The sequence below is a fragment of the Oxyura jamaicensis genome, chromosome 4 (genome assembly GCF_011077185.1).
Source record: "Oxyura jamaicensis isolate SHBP4307 breed ruddy duck chromosome 4, BPBGC_Ojam_1.0, whole genome shotgun sequence".
NCBI lineage: Eukaryota > Metazoa > Chordata > Aves > Anseriformes > Anatidae > Oxyura > Oxyura jamaicensis.
Window position 1 is genome coordinate 65,563,829 of NC_048896.1, and position 19,503 is coordinate 65,583,331.

Sequence of the window (19,503 nt, forward strand, 5' to 3'; positions counted from 1 at the left end):
ACCACAAGAATTGGCCCAGGGGCAGGTGTAATACCTAAAATTACTTGAAATTCAGTCAATAAAAAAGAGTTTAAAGTAATTTCTGCCTGTATAGCTTTACTATAACATCATTAGAGGGACCCTCCAATTAAAGTTAGAGTTTTTCAAATGACTCATTTGCAAGACATGTTCCTTTAGCGATGCTGTGATTACAAGTACTTTCAAAAGCAAACTGAAAGCCTTGTGTTCAAGGCTTTTATCTTTCCACTGTCTGCATTTATTCCGGGTTGTGCCTTTCCTCCAGGTCCAAAGCCCCCGAAGCTGCAGATCAGCACAGCTCTGCGGAAAGCACTGGGGGCATGCAGATTTGTATCAGCCCGAGGGCTGGTCACTCAGTGGTTTTGCTAACGGGCAGGAGAAAAGAAGATCCACATGCAGAAACCGATGCACAGACTCACTCACAGTTTAAGATTATGCTTGCCCTAACTGTCAAAGCATTCACCTGTAGCTCACATATCGCCCTGTCCTCCCCCCACCTTCCATTTTAGTCACAAGGGATGGAAAACCACCCACCTCTGTGGGACCTGCAGGCAGAGAAGTGGGGAAGGCTCTAGCTCAGGGTTTCTATTTAAGCAGAGTTTGCTGTGCTGCCTGGTCTAAGTAAGATGAGGGCTGCTAGCGCCATCCCATAAATATCCCACAACATTGCCCTTGTAGCCTGACACAGCTTCCCAGGAATCACAGGCTGAGCATCCTTTGACTGAATATGTAAAGGTAAACAAAGGCAGTTCAGTCCGTGAGGAGAAATGGTGCTGGGATGGAACTGCATGTTCTGTAGATAATGTAAATCCTTACTGCTCTGAAAATGGATTTGGGGCTTGGGGCTTTTTCAGCTTTGTCACGGGCATCACAGGTTATTTTTCTGAGCAACTCAAACTGGGCAATTCTGTTCTGAGATAACTTGGTGGGAGAGATGAAAAACAAATTTGCCAGAATACAAGAGCACATGAGCGGTCATCAAAGTCAAAGGCCCCAAATCCCAGAACGAGCAACAAACCACCAATAATCCAGCCTGTCTGTGAAATCTTGTGTGTGGAAGATTGCAGGGCAGCATCAGATGGACACTTGAGAGGTGCCCACCCAGGGTAGAAGCTCTCACTCTGTCCCCTTGGAGGACTGAACCACAGAAAGGAAAACTTGCATTGTGCCGTTGTTAAGGTGATTCTCAGTAACCACGTCTTGGGTTTTCTTTGGGTCTGTCTCCTGCAAGACTGCAGCTGTGACAGGCAGCACCACTTTTCTTGGACTAGAAACAGGAAAGAATTTCAACAAATCCTACCAGTTCTTGGTCTCACTGCACACTGCACTATCTTTTAGGGTCCCCAGAATTTGTCCTTTAGGGGAAAAACATGGACAGAAAGGTTTCACAGCTCTATTTGAGCAGTGTGTTTTGGAAAAGGAGTTGTTTACCTCCTGAAAATACATGGTTAAATTGCCAAATATATGCTCAAAATGCACATGAAGTCACCAAAAGTTTCCTTCAAGGCCTCCTGCTGCAAATGCAGGAGAAACCAGTGGATTCTTAGGGGAGTTCTGCTCATCACAGACCAAAAGCTGTCTCCTGAAGGGGTTAGCAGCAGGGAGAGTTTAATGTGTGAAGGAGTAAGGGCAACAGAACTGATTAACAACTGGTACAGCCACGTTATGGCCAGGGGAAAGCCACTGGGAGACTGAAATCTGCAGCCGAGGAGCCCGGCGGTCAAAGCAGAGATCTGGAAACAAACCATCTGCAGAAGGAAATGCTGTGGAGGTGCCGTTTGCATCGCAGGGCTGGCTGGGCAGTCGGGTGCAAGGAAGAAGCCAGAAACCAGAAGTCTTTTAATATTCCCCCAACACCACCCCAAAGAACATTTGATCTAAGGTTTTTTACGGAAATGCACTCATATGCCATCAATAACCACACAAACGAGCTGCTGCTGCCTACGGGGAGAGAAAGACAACAGCCAATTGGTTAAATATTTTGCATAAATACTTATAAAAGTGTCAAAAAACTTATAACCACTTCCAATTTATTGCTTTGGCACTTGAACTGTGAAAGTATTGGAGGAGGAGGAAAGGGATTAGTGAATAGTGTGTTTATAGGACTGCTGCCACCCAACGTCAAGTGAGAGTATAAATATAATCAGAAAGACCACAGAGATGGGATTTCAACCAAAGGCCTTCTAGGTTTAGAACAATAAATATCTTTAATCAGATATGCTTAAAGGAGAAAATACACTCTGTTTGGGTTATACCTTTCCCCCTTTTTTGTCTTGGATTATAACTTACTATTTTTCAGTGAGGGCAGCACTTAACTCAGAACAAAGGAACATATATTGGATTTATATTTCAAAAACTTTAGAAAGACAAGAGAGTACCTTCTACATAAAAACTCCATGGGGACAGCAAGCCGAGAGTCCCACCTATCCATCCTCTGAAACAAATGTATTTAAGTCTCTAGCCTCTAAATCCTCTCTTGTGGACAGAAACACTTGCGGTAACATATGATGGAGAGTGTTTGTAGCACAGAATCCTAACATGCCAAAGCCATTCAATTATTCATGGTATTTGATCTCTGTGCAGAGCTATCCTATAATAGACATTGTTGCCTTTGAAGAATCAGCAGTAATGACTCCCAAATAAACCTTAGCGAAGTCTGGCACCCAGCTCTCAGCAAGTTTTCTGGGAGACAAAGGAATCAGTGTAGGTCACAAACTCCCAGACAGAACTCAGTTTTACTGCTGGGTCAACCCTTCGGTGTGATGAAAAATAAGAGACTGTCAAAGCAGGCTGCTCTGGATGGCCCAACAGTTGTCAAACAGCAAGTTTCCAGGATTCAGTGGATTTGGGAAGTTTATTACAGTGAGAAACACATTAGGGTTGTGGCATTTCCATTGAGCCCTGACAGAGTTCAGATGCATTACAGAGCAGAGCAGCGGAGGCCAGAGATGCAGTGCTAAGACAGTGCTGCCTTCTCTTTCTGCTAGGACATGGTTCTTCTGGGATACTGCTGTGTTATACATGTCTCCCCCACCATAAATATCCTTTTGTGAAAAGTGACTTAATGTTTTCAGAAATCTACCTGTGCATAGCAGTCTGTAACCAGGACAGAGATCTACTTGCCACTGCCAAAGATGCTGAAGTATAGCACTTGCCATGCACAGACTACCCTTGAGCTCAACTCATTCCCTACTGCCCCTAATCGCCACTGCCGTCAGCAACATCTCAAAGTAACTATTCCGTAGATAGTCTAAAGGACCGCCAGCACATGCTACTGCTCTCTCACATGCAAATCAACCCGTAATTTCAACAGAAGCTATGCATGCAAAACACCGATAAAAAGAGGCTCCAGAGAGGATATATTAATTAGTCCACTTCCCTCATATGGTACTCAGATACCATCCAGGAGAGACGCCGCATACCGAGCTGAGCAGAGAACCCGGTAATTAAAACACACGAGACAATGTAAGCACCGTGTCCCAAAACACAAGTGTCGCTGCAGGCAGCACTGCTTTCCTCATCTCTCTTCTCGCACCGAGCACCCTCCCCTCCACAGTGGGGCTCCCCGGGGGGGCGCTGGGGTCTCACCTGCAGCCAGCGGGCGAAAGCCGCGCACCGTGTTGCCCCGGCGGAGGTAGGGAGCGGGCAGCCCCGGCGGGTCCTGGGGCCGTGCTGCTGCCGCCTGCCCACCGCTGTACTGGTCGTAGAGCCGCAGCATGTGCTCCGATACCTTGTCCCCTGGCTGCAGCCGCTCTGGCCGCCGCTGCCCCAGGCTGTAGTCACCTGCCACGGCTCTGGCCCGGCCGCCCTGAGCTCCTGCCAGGGCAGCTCGTCGCCGCAGCCCAACCCGGCGAGCCTTCGGCACGTCCCCCAGCGCCAGGCACAGGCAGCCCCAGCCCAGGCACAGGCACAGCACCCAGCGGGCCGATGCCGCCATCCCGCTGCCGAGCCGCCCCTCTGTCCGGCACCGGGCGACACGACACCGGCACCCCCGCTCAAGTTGGCTTCGGACAGATGCAGCCCCCGACAGCGGGAGAGAAACGGGGCTGTGCTCAAAACCGGAGAAGGGGTTTCCTCTTGTTGGTAAAAAAAGAAAGAAAGAAAAAAAAAAAAAAAAGGAAGAAAATGAAGTGGGGTGGAGGAAAGCGCTGCCGTATAAACTGCCTGTCCTTCCCAGTGCTGGCAGTGAAGGTGTTTATTTCCCTCGCTGTGCAGGTTGTTTTTTGGCGAGAGGTGGAGGTGTTGCTCTCCGTGCGGCCGGATGCTGCTTCCCCACTTCGACTGGTGCAGGCGCAGCCCGGGTGAGTTTTTGTGGGGTGTGTGTTGTGTGCGTAAGTGTGTGTGCGAGTGAGTGTGTGCGAGCCCGAGCCCCGGCTCTCGGGGCTGATCTGTGTAATCAGCAGCCAATCACACCGCCTTCTTGTTCGGCTCCGGCTGCAAGCGAGAGGCAAAGCAAAGGGGAAACCACCACCCAAAGAAAAATGCGAACACGCACACGCGGAGACAGAGGTGACTGGAAATTCAATCACTAGCACTAACTTCGTCCCTGAGGGCAGCGGGGGAATAGGCTGGTGGGATGTTCCCTTTTCACCTCCACCCAGCTTCTCCCAAAGGCAGAAAAACACCATGATTGCAACAAAACAAAAATCCTGAGTCAAAGTGTACTCAGCCATCTCCCCTCAAATATCTCAGGGCTTGGCTGGGCTCTGCACCATCCGGGGCAGGCAGGTGTAACTGGGTTGTGTAGCCCCTATCTCCCAGGGGTCACCAAATCTTGGTGGCATCCTGCTTCCTCCTCTGTCACCCTCAAACCTAGGCAGGGCTGCCCGAAGTGTCCCCAGCAGCCTGGGGCTGGGAAGGGATGTGCACCATGCCCAGGTGAAGGCAGACGAGTGCTCTCATGCATGGGAACCCTTCTGCAGGCTGCATGGGCGCAGACAGGGAAACTGCACACCAGGACTCCTCCAGTACAGCAGGGCGCAGCAAGGTGCTCTGTGCACAGCTGAGAGGATTTCACATACCTCCTGCCTGGGCTGCTTTTCACAACCAAAAGAACATAACAGTCTCACCCCCTTGCCAGCGCCACAGCATCAGACAGGACCCCAGATGTGTAACACTGTCCTTTCCAAAATATGCTCTGCAAGACATAGATTGTCTTACCTCATACACCCGGTGGGGGAAAGCACAGCAGGTGGAAGAGAAGCTTCTTGACATTTTCATGGTGTGTAAATATATGGGTTCACATTTGGAGAATGACTTGGTTTCTAACCTGAAGAAGGGAAATAAGAAAAATGAGCTTACACCTTACTATATGGAGCTTAGCACACATTATTTCCAGCATGGGGCATTCACATTTTAAATGGGTGACAGTCAAGTGTGTGATTATCACAGTGTAAATGTATCAACTGAAATACATCATGTACTGGAAAGTGAGTTTGCTTTTCAAATTCCACTGAATTTAGGACCTAGATACTAAACATCCCTAAGCAGCTTTAAACAGCTTGTCTGTAACTACAAGAAGCAAGTGCCTACTGGCAGGTAAGAAGGAAACAATGACTTTGAAAAGCAGACTAATGATTTTTGTACTGTGATGGTTTTACTTGAGTGGGCAGCCGAGTTCCACCACAATCGCTCTCTCACTCCTCCCCTCCTCAAAGAGGAAGGGGGAGAAAAGACAACATAAAGAGCTTGAGGTTTGAGATGAGAATGATTTAATTAAAGGGAAGGGGAATGGGGAGAAAAAGAAACAAAAGAAACAAGGCCATGTGGAAGCACAGAGAGAAAAGAAAAAAAAGTTATTCTCTACTTCCCATCAACGAGCGATGTTCAGCCACGTCCCGGGAAGCAGGGCCTCAAAACATGTCCGGTTGTTCAGAAGAGACCCTCCCCCACAAGAGCCCCCCTTTTATTGCTGAGTGTGACATCAGGTGTTATGGAATATCCCTTTGGTTGGTTTAGGTCAGCTGCCCTGGTGATGTCCCCTCCCCATCAATTGCCCACTCCCAGCCTGCTGGCTCTTGGGGGCTTGGAGGGAGTCCTGATGCTGTGCCAGCACTATGCAGCAGCAGACACAACACTGGTGTGATACCAGTGCTGTTCCAGCTACAAGTGCAGAGCACAGCACTGTGTGGGCTGCTGCAGGGAAAGGTGACTCCATCCCAGACAGACCCAACACAGTACACATCTATATTTAAGTGCTCAAATACAAGATATGTCAGTGTCTTGTTTTCAAAGAGGTTTGAAGCATCCGATTTGCCATGCATATCTAAAAATATTGTACATAAATGTATGCACGCACCATTTCAATATTAATGCCAATACTGACTATACTTTTCATTTCATTCTCTATATAAGAAACTTACATTACTGCAACATGAAAATTGTGCATTTGAGCACAATAAGAAATTTAGAGCAAACAGCAACCTCTGGCTTATACCCATGGCAAAACTGTGCATCCCAAGGAGGAATCTTTAGGCAACTGAAATACTGGAAGTGGTATTGCAACTTCAGTAATGTTACAGGTACCTTAAAGGAGGCTGTAGCGAGGTGGGGGTTGGTCTATTCTCCCACATGCCTGGTGAAAAGACAAGGGGGAATGGGCTAAAGTTGTGCCAGGGGAGGGTTAGGTTGGATGTTAGGAAGAACTTCTTTACTGAAAGAGCTGTTAGGCATTGGAATGGGCTGCCCAGGGAAGTGGTTGAGTCACCATCCCTGGAGGTCTTTAAAAGACGTTGAGATGTAGAGCTTAGGGATATGGTTTAGTGGAAGACTTGTTAGTGTTGGGTCAGAGGTTGGACTAGGGGATCTTGGAGGTCTCTTCCAACCTAGATGATTCTGTGATTCTGTATACTTGCTGGTGGCAAGAGAGGTGATTAAAAAAAAAAAAAAAAAAAAAAAAAAAAAAAAAAAGGCAAACACAAAACCAAATAAAACATAACTAAACTCTCTTTTAAACCTACATTGCCAAATCACTGGCCATATGACTGTGATCTTTTGCATAACCAACACATCTTCCAAACTGTGGCTTGACTGTTAAGATTGGACCACTGGAAATAAAGAGTTACTTCAGTCAAAAAGAATTACTCCAAGACAGTATATATCTCACTCACACTCTACTCAAGCAAAGGAGGATTTGACAATAACCGAGGTTCAGCATAGAAGCTCAAGCACCCTATTGCTGAGCCCTTATTTAAAATCACTTAAGTGTTAGCAAAAGCACTGTTTATGCAAAATTAATTCAGAATCTGGCTCCCAGAGCTTTGCACTGCCACTTGACTGCAGTTGTTTAAACTAGGTGTCTAAAATAGAAAGTTTGCCCTATACAATAATATTACAGTCAGTGAAGAGAGAGAAAGAGGACACCTGGTGTGAGGCAGAAAGGAAAAAATGACTTCTCGGGCCATTAAGTACTTTCTCTGATTCCTCTTTTTAGACTGCTATTGCATTTTTCAGAGAATGCTACAGATGCACATACTCAGTTTCAAACACCACTCCCTTTATGGACTGTCCCTGTAATGTGGTGGGACATGCAGTTCCTAAGCTCCTGAAGTTACAAAAGTTATCCTTAGCTTAAACTGGCCATGTGATTTTAAATGCCTGAGCACTGTGACTGCACAAACCAAACTGAACTAGCACATATAAGTAGTTACTCCTCATTAGTAAATAATGGCTGGCAAACTCTCAGACCTGACTTTTGAGATAAAACTCCTTTGCGTCTCTCTACTAATTCTTTTCCATTCCTTCTGTGCAAGTACTATGAATCACTAGCCAGTTTAGTGTTGTTCAGAGAACAAAACTCTGACCGTGTCCAAAAAACCTTACAGTTCAACCTCACAGGTTTCAGTAGAGTTATGCTGATTCAGGAGAGTTATGCCCCCAAGCCTTGTAAATGTACTGGTACCACGTGCACTGGTGACGCTGTGCTCCTAGCCTTGACGGAGAGGCATAGTGCTTCCATCATGAATATCATGGAGGTAAAGACACCCACAGGTTCACCTTCAAAACAGCGGTTCTGACAATGAAGCTTTTTAACTACCAACATGAACGCGTGCCACTGAAACCACCTTTTCCTCTTACAGATGCACTATTTCTAACCAGGAAGCGCACTCTGCTTTTTTAGCTTTGGTAAAATCTCACAGATCAAATTCAATGGGTTATTTAGACAATGGTCAGTTTCCAGATGCTTCTACAACCCTGTAATAATGTGTTTGCATATAGCATTTATGGGACGGGAGGAGAAGTAGAAAGAAGTAATTTACAAGTGGATTGGGACAGTGATGTAACAGGCAAAGGATATACTACAATTAATGTCCAGGCTGCCCATGCTCACCCAGCACAGTCAGGCTAAAGGCTCAGGTGAAAGGACCATGCAACCAGTACTGCTAAATGAGTGTGTGTCACACTGCAGGCACGCCAAATCTCAGTAGGGAAGAGACAGAAAAGGACCCAACAGTAGTTAAAATGGACCACAAACATTAAGAATGAGACAGAACTTCCAACTTAATCTTTCTCCAAATTCACCATTAATGGGTGATAGCTCAATGACTCCTGATCTCTGCACGTTTTTGGGTGGGGATACTAATGTACTTGACCTTGCTTTGCATCTTTTGGTTATGCACCACTCCTAACTGACAGAAAGACAGCCCCTGTGTCAGCATTGGCTTGCTGTGGCTCTGGTAGGAGGGGAGGGGGTACAGCTTCCCACGATGCAGAGAGCAGGGAAGTCCCCTGAGGCACCATACAAGCAGGGGAGCTCCCCCCCCCAGCCCTGCCAGCTGCCCTTCCTGTGGGCAATCCTCCACCTGCTGCCTGAGCTCTGCTGCTCGATGCTGCTTTTGGGGTGTGCTGAGGAGCAGACCTCATTATGGACTTCTGAAGGTCAGACCTGAGGTACAGATGTGCTGGGCGCAGTGGATAACATGCCTGCAGCCTGTCATAGAAGTGTTTTTACAGTGGATGAGATACTCCCTCGTGCAGTATTCCTGTCCCCATGAAACCCAGCAGAATGTTTTAACACTAATATCATTATAAGCAGACTCCAAGCTTGTAATTCCATCATGCTGCCTCATGCATGCTAAAATTACTCTATAATTCTACTAATAATAAATATCAGGCTTACCGTACAGTACTTCAGCAACGTACTATGCCAAACCAGAGCTTACTCTGAATTGGAAGGACCATCTCTTTGGGATGGTTTCATCTTCGTGGCCTCTCCAGTCAGTGAGCTTTCTGCTATGGCTGACCAGCAAGAAACCAGCTCATCACAGCTGTCAAAGTCACTTTGCCAGTATGATTGCCTCAGAACTGGGAACAGTCCCAGTATTACTGTTTCTTATAGGACAGCTTGCTACAGATGTCAGCTTGCACAGTGATGCTGCACTGAAAGGACCCCGTCTACTCAATGCCCTCAGCCCACACCAGCCTGCCCAAAAGGCTAGGAAGCATGCGGCCTACCGGTCCTGTCTAGCAAGTAAATCAAGTCTCGGCAGGAAAAAGCTGTGTTTAATTTAAAACTAAACAGCTCAGAACCACTGAGAGTGATTTCCTATCCATCTTGTTGCATTTTTTAAGCATGCATTAAACATGCGCTCAGCACTCAACAGAAAATATTCCTGGCTGCAAGCTCACATTGAAACTCTTAGTTCACACAGCCGGTACAGTGCAAAGACACCGGGAAGTGCCAGCCTTCAGCGCAAGTCCAGGCATTATACAAGTGGGATTTGATGGTTTTTTAAAGCTCCCCTGAATTGCGAAAGCAGAAGTGTGAGGTGATGTGCCAAAATCAGTCAGTGAACCTGCTCCTTTCTGCCACTTCAGGTACATCTGAAATTCGAATGGGGGACTGTCGCAAATACGTGCTGTTATGAAGGGTGCATATTGGTGGAGACTGACACCCAGCTGCAGGTGGCTAGTCTAGCTGGGTGTCCCCTTCTAACCGATGGAGGGAGAGGAACCTGAAGAGATGTTTCAGCTCACCCAACAGTAGGCATTTGGTCAGCCAGTTTGCTGTCTGTGCCAACGCAAAGATACTTTTGGAGTTGTGCTCCTGTGACTTTCAACTTCAAAATGATATTCCTGAGCTAGATTGTGAGCCCCCAGGATAACTCTGTACCCCTCCCCTTCAGTGACAGCCACGTGAATACTTGGAAAAGATGCTCCGCAGATTAGTGCCCACTTTTGAAAAATATAGATCTTGGCACACAAACAACAGTCTCTGCATCTGAAAACAGCATCTGAATTTGCTGATTGTGGGGGGAAAATCTTCTTTCATCAATTGATGAATATTCATCACTGCTGGTTTGCACACTTAATGGCCTTTGATGAGTTGGCAGAAGCTACCGTGTTATCCTGTCAGCCATGGTTTGTTTTCTTTCTATCTATCAATGTTTATTGCTAAGATATGGATGTATTAAAGCATTGAGAGGTAGGCAAAGGGATCTGGCAAAGTGAGAAAATGGTTTCCTTTAAAATGAAATATTTTGGTTTAAATAAATTGTGGTTGGTTAGTTTGGATTCTGCCTACCTCCCATCTGAAATTCTCCACGGGCATCTTTTCAGCTCAGTTTCTTAAATAACATTTTACAAACAGCAATGAGGGCTATGGAAAGAACCTGTGGTTTGGTTTTCAGTAGATATTTTGACACTGGCACTACTTCCAGAATGGAAATGTAGTTCTGCAGTTTTTCTTAATATATTTTGTGGCCTGAGTTCTGCTCCAAGTGAAGCAGATGGGTCTCTAGCCTGATTGCACTGATGGGCCAAGTTTCATAGGGCCAATATACTATACTTAATTACACAATGAAGTCAGCATTTACTGATATGGTTTTGCTGCATTTCATTCTCTGATACAATTACTACTAATTTTTAATTGAGATAGCAATTTCTCCTGCTTCCACTTTAGCTCGTGGTTAAAAAAAGAAAAAGTTAAATGTCTATCTTCCAAAAAGCAAACGGAGAGCCCCTTGAAAGAGACTCTGCTAGCTCTGCTTTGGAAAGAAAGAAGAAATAGGAAGGTCATGGTTCTTCTCTGACATCTTAAACTTTTCTATAAAAAAAAGCCAAATGAAAAGGTCAGATATGAATTTCTTCCCAGAAAAATGGGCAAGTCCTGGCTCAGTTTCACCCCATGATGACCTCTAAGCAACAGATCCCCAAGTACTAGAAGCTAAGCACTGTTGCCTATCAGCATAAAGAAGCTCTCTAACAGCTGAACTGTGCTCTTGTATAGGAAAGACAGGGGACTGTTGGGGTGTGGGAGACAGAAGTCTCCTCCAGTGCACCTGTCAGAGCTCTATTGTCAAGAGGAGATGCACTGACGGGTACTTTTTTGTTGACTGAACTGACAGTCTCACTTCAGTCTCTGGGAAAAACATGGAACATGTCCTCTTGGGACACGTTTCTGGGCACATGAGGGAGAAAAACATGTCTGGGAACAGTCAGCACTGGATTTGCCAAGGGCGAGTCATGCCCGACCCACCTGATTGCTTTTTGTGATAAATTGACTGGACTTATGGATGAGGGGCACCAGTGGACATTTAGCCAGGATTCTGCCACTGTCTCACAATATTACTGTATTCAAGTTAGCATGTTACCACTGGCTGGGTGAAAAAAAACATTTGAACAACTGGGCTCAAGGGTCAGTGTTAATTGGACATACTCTACCTGGAGGCCAGTAATAGGTGGAGTACTGCAGAAGTCCACCTTAGGGCCTGATCCTGTGCTTCTTTGACACATCTCTTGGCAACGCATATGAACAAAAAGCTGTTGTTTGCTTTGTGTCAATACACAGTCAAATCCTGAGGCCTTTTCTCTGGGCCAAATCCTCAGTGGACAGAAACTACAGTGATTCACTCATTTCCATAATATATACCTAAGATTCACTGTATTTTAGTAGCCATGCTTAAAAGACTGGCAGTGTCACACGTGGTTTTTTTTTTTTTTTTTTTTTTTTTTTTTTTTTTTTTTTTTTTTTCCCTGAGACTCATCTGCCATTCCTTCACTGATTTAAGCTGCAATGATTTTCATCAAGTAAGCTTTTGACCTAGGAAGGCCAACAACTGTCAATAAGTTATTCAGTTTAACACCTCCACTCTGCTCTCAGCTTTTCAGCTGCCTGCAGAACTGATCCCAGTTATGCCTGAAGAGAAGAAACTCAGAGGAATGGAGCACCTTAACTTGTCTGTCAATCTGCGTCCACCCGGCTAACAGGCACGCTGATTGGCTCTTCACATTTTCTACTGATAGAGGCTCATCCATAGAAGCTCATTCAGAAAGCTAAGAAGGGTTAAAGAATGCTTTGGGCCTTGATGCAACAGCAGTAAAAATGATTTGTGCAGAATGAGATCTAGTCTGAACTTGGTGCAGAAACACTATGTATTTTGCATTTTTAATGGAGATGACTAAATGTGGTGTTAATTTCTTATTTTTCTCCCTCCCCCCTTTTTTCTGTCTTGGTTTGCCAAACGTAGCAGCTCAATGGCATAATCATCAAAGCAACAGAGTGGAATAAAAACTTACCTGCCTTTCCTGTGTTTATAAAAACAAGGCAAACATTTCAGTATGATATACTGACAGGCTCCAAATCTCAAAACACTGTCCAACTTCCTAAATCACTTCTTCTGGAATATCCAAATAAACTCATCTGCCTTTCTGCACAGAACACAAATCATTCTGGTACAAATGTACAGATCAGGTCTTAGACAGTCTGGAGGGCAGGTCTCTACACAAAACAGCTGTAGGGGCATGAAAAGCTACAAAGCATGCAGGCAGACAAAAAGAATAACCATCACCACATGGGACAAATTCTGCACACACACTGGTGTGATTATGAAGTGACTCCATCCTATCCGGCATGGTCACTCTAGATTTCCATCTGTGGAGCTGAGATAGCCATTTGGACAGCTACAGATAATCTACTACTATTTTTTTCTTACCCTTCTCCCCAGTAATAAGAAACTGGGAAGACATTAAGGGGTCAACTAATGCTGCTCCAGAAGTAGGCACCGAACGCCAGCTGGTGTGTGTAAGCTTGTGTCTACAGATGCACTTGCAGACAGACATCTGAGGCAGAATTGAGTTGAAACTGTGAAATGCTTGCTATGCATAAGACAGCCTGACTTCCTTTTTCTTCCCTTTAGCAATTACAGAAGTTACTTGCCTTACAGTTGGGCAGGATTGGACTTTCCAAGCTGATCACCCAAGTGTGCTTGTTCTACCTATGGTACTACAGAAAGGGAGGGTCAGTGCATGCTTTTCATTTGCTCTCTCCTGCATTGCTGAGGACTACAGCAGATTATCTACTTGTGTTAGTCAGCCTTCTGAGCTACAGCTCCATTCCAGTGTGCAGATCCTGCTCCTTCCCTGCTGGGCCTTGGCAACTCTTTGCTACCACAGCTCAATCTGATCCACCATGGAGACTCTGGTGTGCACTTCATACATGTTACTGTACAGTAGCTGAACTTGTAAGCAACCTAGCCTATTTATTCCTTAGCCCCAGGCGCCTAGTAGGCCTCAATTTTAATTAACTTTATTTAAATGATGAGCAACTTTTGTGCCACTGTCAGAGCCAACCTCACCATCCCCCAGCAGCCCCTTTCAAAAGTGCTGTTTAAAACCTCCACCAAAAACGTCCAGGTTCCCAGTTTTTCAGAGCTTGCCATGTAATGCACATACCTGGTAACTTCACAGTTATTTGTTCCCTCCACACAAGCATTCGGAAGTCCCGGGGAAGAGGAAACCACAAATACTCTTTCTGGGGGAAATGCACTAATTATATATTTGCATAACAAAGTGATATTAGCAAAATCTGTTCAGCATGTGAAGGCCAATCCCACACTTGTGCTTATTAGTTGCCTGGCTTTCAGGCTTCCCAGAATTTACTTACAAAAACAGTTTCCACTACTGTGGCTCCTACATCCACTTCTCCTCGCAGTCATCTGGTGAATAGCCCCTGCAGCTTCATCTCAGCTTGCTCACACCAGCCCTCTGCACCATCTGTTTGTGTCTCTCAGGTGGGCTCCTGCCACCTCATCCGTGGGTCAGTGACACCAGCTTTGCTCCCAGCAGCATGTGTCCAACCCCCCTAAGCCAGCCCCACTCTTACTAGACCCATAAGGTCTGATTATGGTGCTCCCTCTGTGCCCCAGAAGCCATCACTCTACAGCAGCCTTGTCTCTTTTCACTGGATTTGGTCCATGACCCAGTCAGCAGACTCGACTGCTGTCAGCTCTGATGGACTCACTAATCCCAAGCCAAATCATTCCCCTTCATCCCCTATACACATGTTTCCATGTGCAATGCCATAAAGTTCATAACCAGCACAGGAGAACACTAAACAGCATATCAGCAAGCCATGTTTGGAACTGCACTACACCGACTGCAAAATGACAAACTGTCTCTCCTCTTTCTTTAACTGGGGAACAACGCGGTGCTGTCTCCCATTATACCTCCTAGCTCTTGGTCGCAGAGATGCGTACAAAAAAAATCATCTTTCTCTAGGCAGAATCATTGGGAGAAACTTTAACCAAACCACTTCTGTGTACAGACATTACATATATCCATTTTGCTTGCTTTTTTATGCTCTCTAGGCTGGGTGTTTGCTCAGGTGGCCAGCATCAGCCTTCCCGTTGGAGGTGCCTTCCCAGCATAATTTCTTCTCTAAGGCCCGGAGATCACATGTTTCTCTCATCACAGAGAGCTTCTGCTGTGGGATCTATAATAACTCTGCTTGGAGTCGAGCTGAAATAAAACATGCCTCAAGCGAACAATAGCCAAATAACAAGAGCGATGTTTTTTCTTCTTGTAAAGAGCATGTACTGCACATAGGGCTAATCTGCATGGCTTCAGTACATTCAGCACCTGTGTTTTTGTTTTCTTTGCAGTGGGAACAGTGGCTTGGCCTGCACTGCTTGTCCCTGCCTGCCTCGCAGAGAATTGCCCAAAGGTTTTATTCATTTTTAATCTGATTTCTTTTCTGTATGTGGGGAGTTGGAGTTAATGGAGGATTTTCCCCTACAACTTCTTTCGCTGATGGCCAAAAGGAGAACATCTAAAAAACAAGTTGTATTCTCCTTGGAGGTCTTGTTGTTCTTTATGTGAGATAGGGGTCAGCTACTGAGGTGGTACTGGCATCATCCTTTTCCTTCTTTCAGTTGTGAAGAGACAACTGGATTGGCAAGGCTGCAGCTGGAATCACAAATTTCAGAGTTCAGGCAGTGCCGCTGCATTTTCAGATGCCTTATTAAATAGCCATAAAATTTAAGTGTGGGGCTTAACTACCTGCATTGCTTGGGTTCCTGATACAGCTGGCCTTCCATGAAACCAGTTTTGGTCTGGGAATGAAAAACTGCTGAGGCCTTGCCACACCAAACTCACCAGATTTTCATTTAATATAATACAAGACATTTCCAACTACGTCAAAGCATCCTGTTGTTATAGTTTAAGAGCAACGAACTTCAGATTTTGGTTTAAAAGGACATTTCAAAGCATTGTATTTAATACTAAATAATAGCCCTTCCTGTGATTCTGTCTGTAGCTCAGGATGGAGCTGTTCATCACCAATCTCTATTTTTTATCTTCACTTTAATATCCAAAATAACAACAACAAAAATGTTCCAAACCTGCAAGGAAGACCAAAGATCCATGCTCCACATAAAAAGAACAAGACTACAATTTTGGCAGGGGAGATAAAGCAATGTAAAAGAATCCAAAACATATACAGGCTAATAGTATCTGTTGTCCATTAACTCATTTATGCAGTTTAAACACACTTGAAAAAAAACACACATTGGTATAAAGCCCTGAGTTCAGCGGGTCCTATGCAGGGATGCACTTTCTCATCGATGCCTAAAATCAGTTACCTTATGGCAGCGTGCCCACTCTGTTCCTGCAGTAAATGTCATGATCAGCAATGATACAGGGTTTCATTTCAGAACAGAACACAGAAATTTCCAGTCCCATTGCATTTATAGCAGGCAATAATTTCAGGCTGGACAGTTTGTATTTGTTTCTGCTGAAGAGTCACAGAGCATAGGAGCATATTCAGGGAGCTTTCATGTGGTTATCAGTCCTTGGAAAGCTTTTCTCTTGATTACCATGTGTTTGGCATGTCCACTTCGCAATGTGTCTACCCAAAGCTGAACAGCGACAAGATGCTGGGAAAACCACCACTATCATTTTAGGGAAACTGCACTTAGTTGGTTTTAGGCACTATTCTGTTTGTCTAAGGAAATGAACCTTTTATTTAAAAACACAAGCCAGACTACAGAAGTGTTTGGGGACAGATTTTCACTTACTGCAGAGGCTAGATTCAGTCCTTCAGACTGGCAAACGACTATGACACGTAATTCACGAGCTTTCATTTGTGATAATGCTCTGGGGTCCTGTGTTTTGAACATCAGAAGAGACAGGACACCAGGAGATTAACTCACAGGCAAGGATGGCTGGGAAGAAATCTAATGAGTTTACAGTCAATAATTCTGTAAGCTCAACGAGTACTATTCTTTCGTATCAGACACCACAGTTTACCTTTTGTCTCAAATGAGGTTTATCACTCCAGTCAGAAATTGCATGAAATTACAATTCCAAAGCACCAACTGCAAAAGATGAAGCTTCATATATCTTTACAGCCTTTCAGTTACCCATCTTTAAGGATATACAGTCCATTGGTGTATTCACTGGTCTGAAAACACATAAAGCCCCCTAGGTCGTAATTCCCTTCCTTTTTCCTACAGATGTACACAGCACTCTATTAGGCTCGTGGTTCTTCAACAGGATCAACAATATTGATCAACAAGATAAAAACAAAGGAAGTTTAATACATGGAAACAAGTTCTAAAGTTGAAAATTTTCTTCTGTTATGTTTTACTTCACTATGCTTTCCCCCTTTTTTAATATTACTACTATTATGACTCTGAGATAATGCTTTCAAAACTCCGGGGACCACTTTCCAACTTAGGTTTTTAAAAATCATGTTGAAAACTAATTAGATTGAGGAAAAATAATGGCAGTTCATTTGTTGAGAAGAATGAAAAATATAATTTTCTACCAATTGTCCCTTCTACCAACTTTCAGAATGAGCATTTCTTCTTCTCCAGTGGCAAAAACTAATATAAACTATAATAAACTATATAAAAAACTAAGAAAGGCAAAAACTAATATTTTCAGAATGACTCAGGCTCTCTGATTTAGTCTCTCAAAAAACAGATCCCAAATTTTAAGCTGTGATATCAAGGCAATTTTGCTTTAATGCTATGAAAATATTTTATAAGTCAATCGCTAGCCCTTCCCTTGAGCTGCCTCAACATACAGGGGCTGCAAATCAAGACTGAGGCAACCACAAATCCTAGTTTTCTGATGTGATGCAAGGAATGATGCAAATCTTAACGTTTGGTACTTAACGTTTGGTACTGTTAAATAAAGAAAACACCTAGAAGCACCAAGGTCTGAAGTCTGCCCTAACAGAGCACGTTATTCCCTCTACAGACGTATGTCTCCCACACATGGTCCTCCACAAAATCAGAGTTACCCCAAGTCTTGGGCTTTTTGCCTTTACGTCACCAGCCCTGGGAAGAGACGCAATTTGTCTTTGCCTGTTTGCCCTTCCGAGCAGCCTTTTCCCTTGGTATATTTCCAGCGCCTCTGATGTGAAGGGCTTCAGTGGGTGCCCGCCGCGGGCAGGGAACCTCCTCCCGCTGGCATCTGCTGCGTCTACACTAGGGGGCTCTGCTGACCCGGCGATGGAGGCAGAGGCCGAGGCCCCGTGGTGGAGGCAAGGCCTAAAACGTTGAGCAGCCTCGCCATGCTCCCGGAGCTTCGTCTGCAACCGCGCTGCGGCTCAGGGACGAGCACACCAACCTCCAGTCTGTCAGGGTGCTACGGGACAGAGCGCTCTGTGCAAAAGCAAGACGTTACAGTAAAAGATTTTATTATATTTGGGAAATGGCAGAAGTTCATAACATTGAAAGTTTTATGGGAAAGAAAACAAGTCTTCTAAGTTTCTCCCAAATTATTGCAGCTTTGAAGTAACAACTTTCACTTTGTAATTGTTGGAACACTCCCTCTCCTTGCAGGAAAGGGATCTTTAATGCGCCAACTGCTAAGACCAAGGCTCTCAGCCTTTTCCAAAGGGAACATGCTTGTGATGAGGCTGGTAGATAAACCCCACCCTATGGTAAGCCTAGCAGTGTTGCTACCATCTTTTTTTCTTGTCTGGTTCCCTCCCTTGTCCTTTTCACAAATTCAAAGTGCTAAGGCCAACAAAGATCATGAAAATCATCCAGACCCTCAAACAGCAAGGTCCAGGGAATTTTCTCCAGCCCCTTTCTGCCTTTGTTTCCTCTGCTTTCACCTCCACATCCTTCTTCTTTTCTCTGTAATTATTTCTTTTGTTTCCTGCAAGTTCTTTCTGCCACTTAGCTTTGTGCCATTTTTCAGTAAGCAGCTACGTTGGTGGTTCTACCAGCTGGGTCATGTAAGTATGGGCAACATACCCAAGTGCCCTGGGAAGGTAAGAGAGTCCCTTGGACCACTGCACTACTGCCTGAACTTCTGGCAAGCTGGTACTAGAACAGCAGAAAGAGCAGGAATGGATGAAAAGTGGCCTTCAAGGAACCACTCATCAAAGTGCTGCAGATTTCTTTATATTTACCAGTCTAGTGGAGTGATTTCACTCCGCTACCATGTGAATGACTTGGTCCATATTTAATGGTGTTAGCTGCTCAGGTCTCCCTGAAAAAGAGATTCCCAGGAGGAATTTAAAATACCTCATTGTTGGGGAACTACAGGACAGTAGCTTCTTCTTTACTCCAGGCAAGAATGCAGCACCTCCACCTGTCCTGGTCACTCTGCAGCCTCAGTAGTAGTGGGAATGTTGGCTCCAAACCTGTCTTCCCTCTAGGTGATTTTGCAATTCACACACCCCGTGGGACTTCACAGAGGGCAATCAAGGGGGCCAGATACAGGGACTATACAGCAGTGTGGAGTCTTCTTTCCATGTTACTCTCCTTGAGCTAGGCAAAAACCAGCTCTAAACCAGCACAAAAATCCCCTTCCTTCCCCTAAACACAAGGAAAGGTCTTTCTGTTTATTTTTTTTTTAAACTGCTTGTTTTTCTTCCAAATGACTTTAAAGTAGCTAAAGGAATCACTGGGAGGAAAGGGGACCTTAGGGTCCTCTTCTGATTATATGGTCGTAGATAACCACGTGGAGATAGAGGTTTGTTTTAACAGGTGTCCGTGTTGTGTTGTCTCCTGGGTAGACCTGAAACAGAGAATATTACAGATAGGCAGTCAGAAGAGTCAAGGCACGTTTCTGTCATTTCATCAGTCTGCTTGTTCCCTTGGAACATAAAGTTCAATAAATGCAACTAGGCTTGAGGATGGGGATTTCTCAATGGAAACTGATGTTCAGGTGCTAGGCAGTCTTACTTCTCTCTCTTGCACTGGCTTGCATAAGAAACAGCGTGGCCAGCAGGTCCAGGGAAGTGAT

General features: G+C 45.0%; 2 protein-coding genes across 5 annotated transcripts in view; both read right to left on the reverse strand.

The window, feature by feature from the left end:
- BMP3 (bone morphogenetic protein 3) overlaps nt 1–13,724 on the reverse strand; it is a 39,503-nt gene extending 25,779 nt beyond the window's left edge. Inside the window, exons 1-3 of one of the 4 annotated variants that reach the window (XM_035325751.1) lie at nt 13,690–13,724; nt 5,179–5,287; nt 3,607–4,094 (exon numbers count right to left, since the gene is read on the reverse strand). In XM_035325751.1, the coding sequence (XP_035181642.1) occupies nt 3,607–4,094; nt 5,179–5,183 (493 nt within the window). In that variant the 5' untranslated portion in view covers nt 5,184–5,287; nt 13,690–13,724. Of the gene's footprint in view, nt 1–3,606; nt 4,453–5,178; nt 5,288–9,136; nt 9,321–13,689 lie in introns of those variants that run through there. The other 3 variants (XM_035325752.1, XM_035325753.1, XM_035325755.1) reach the window with 3 other exon arrangements.
- A 5,361-nt stretch (nt 13,725–19,085) lies between these two features.
- CFAP299 (cilia and flagella associated protein 299) overlaps nt 19,086–19,503 on the reverse strand; it is a 47,972-nt gene continuing 47,554 nt past the window's right edge. Inside the window, exon 5 of the mRNA XM_035325756.1 lies at nt 19,086–19,275. Within this exon, the coding sequence (XP_035181647.1) occupies nt 19,180–19,275 (96 nt within the window). The 3' untranslated portion in view covers nt 19,086–19,179. The remainder of the gene's footprint in view (nt 19,276–19,503) is intronic.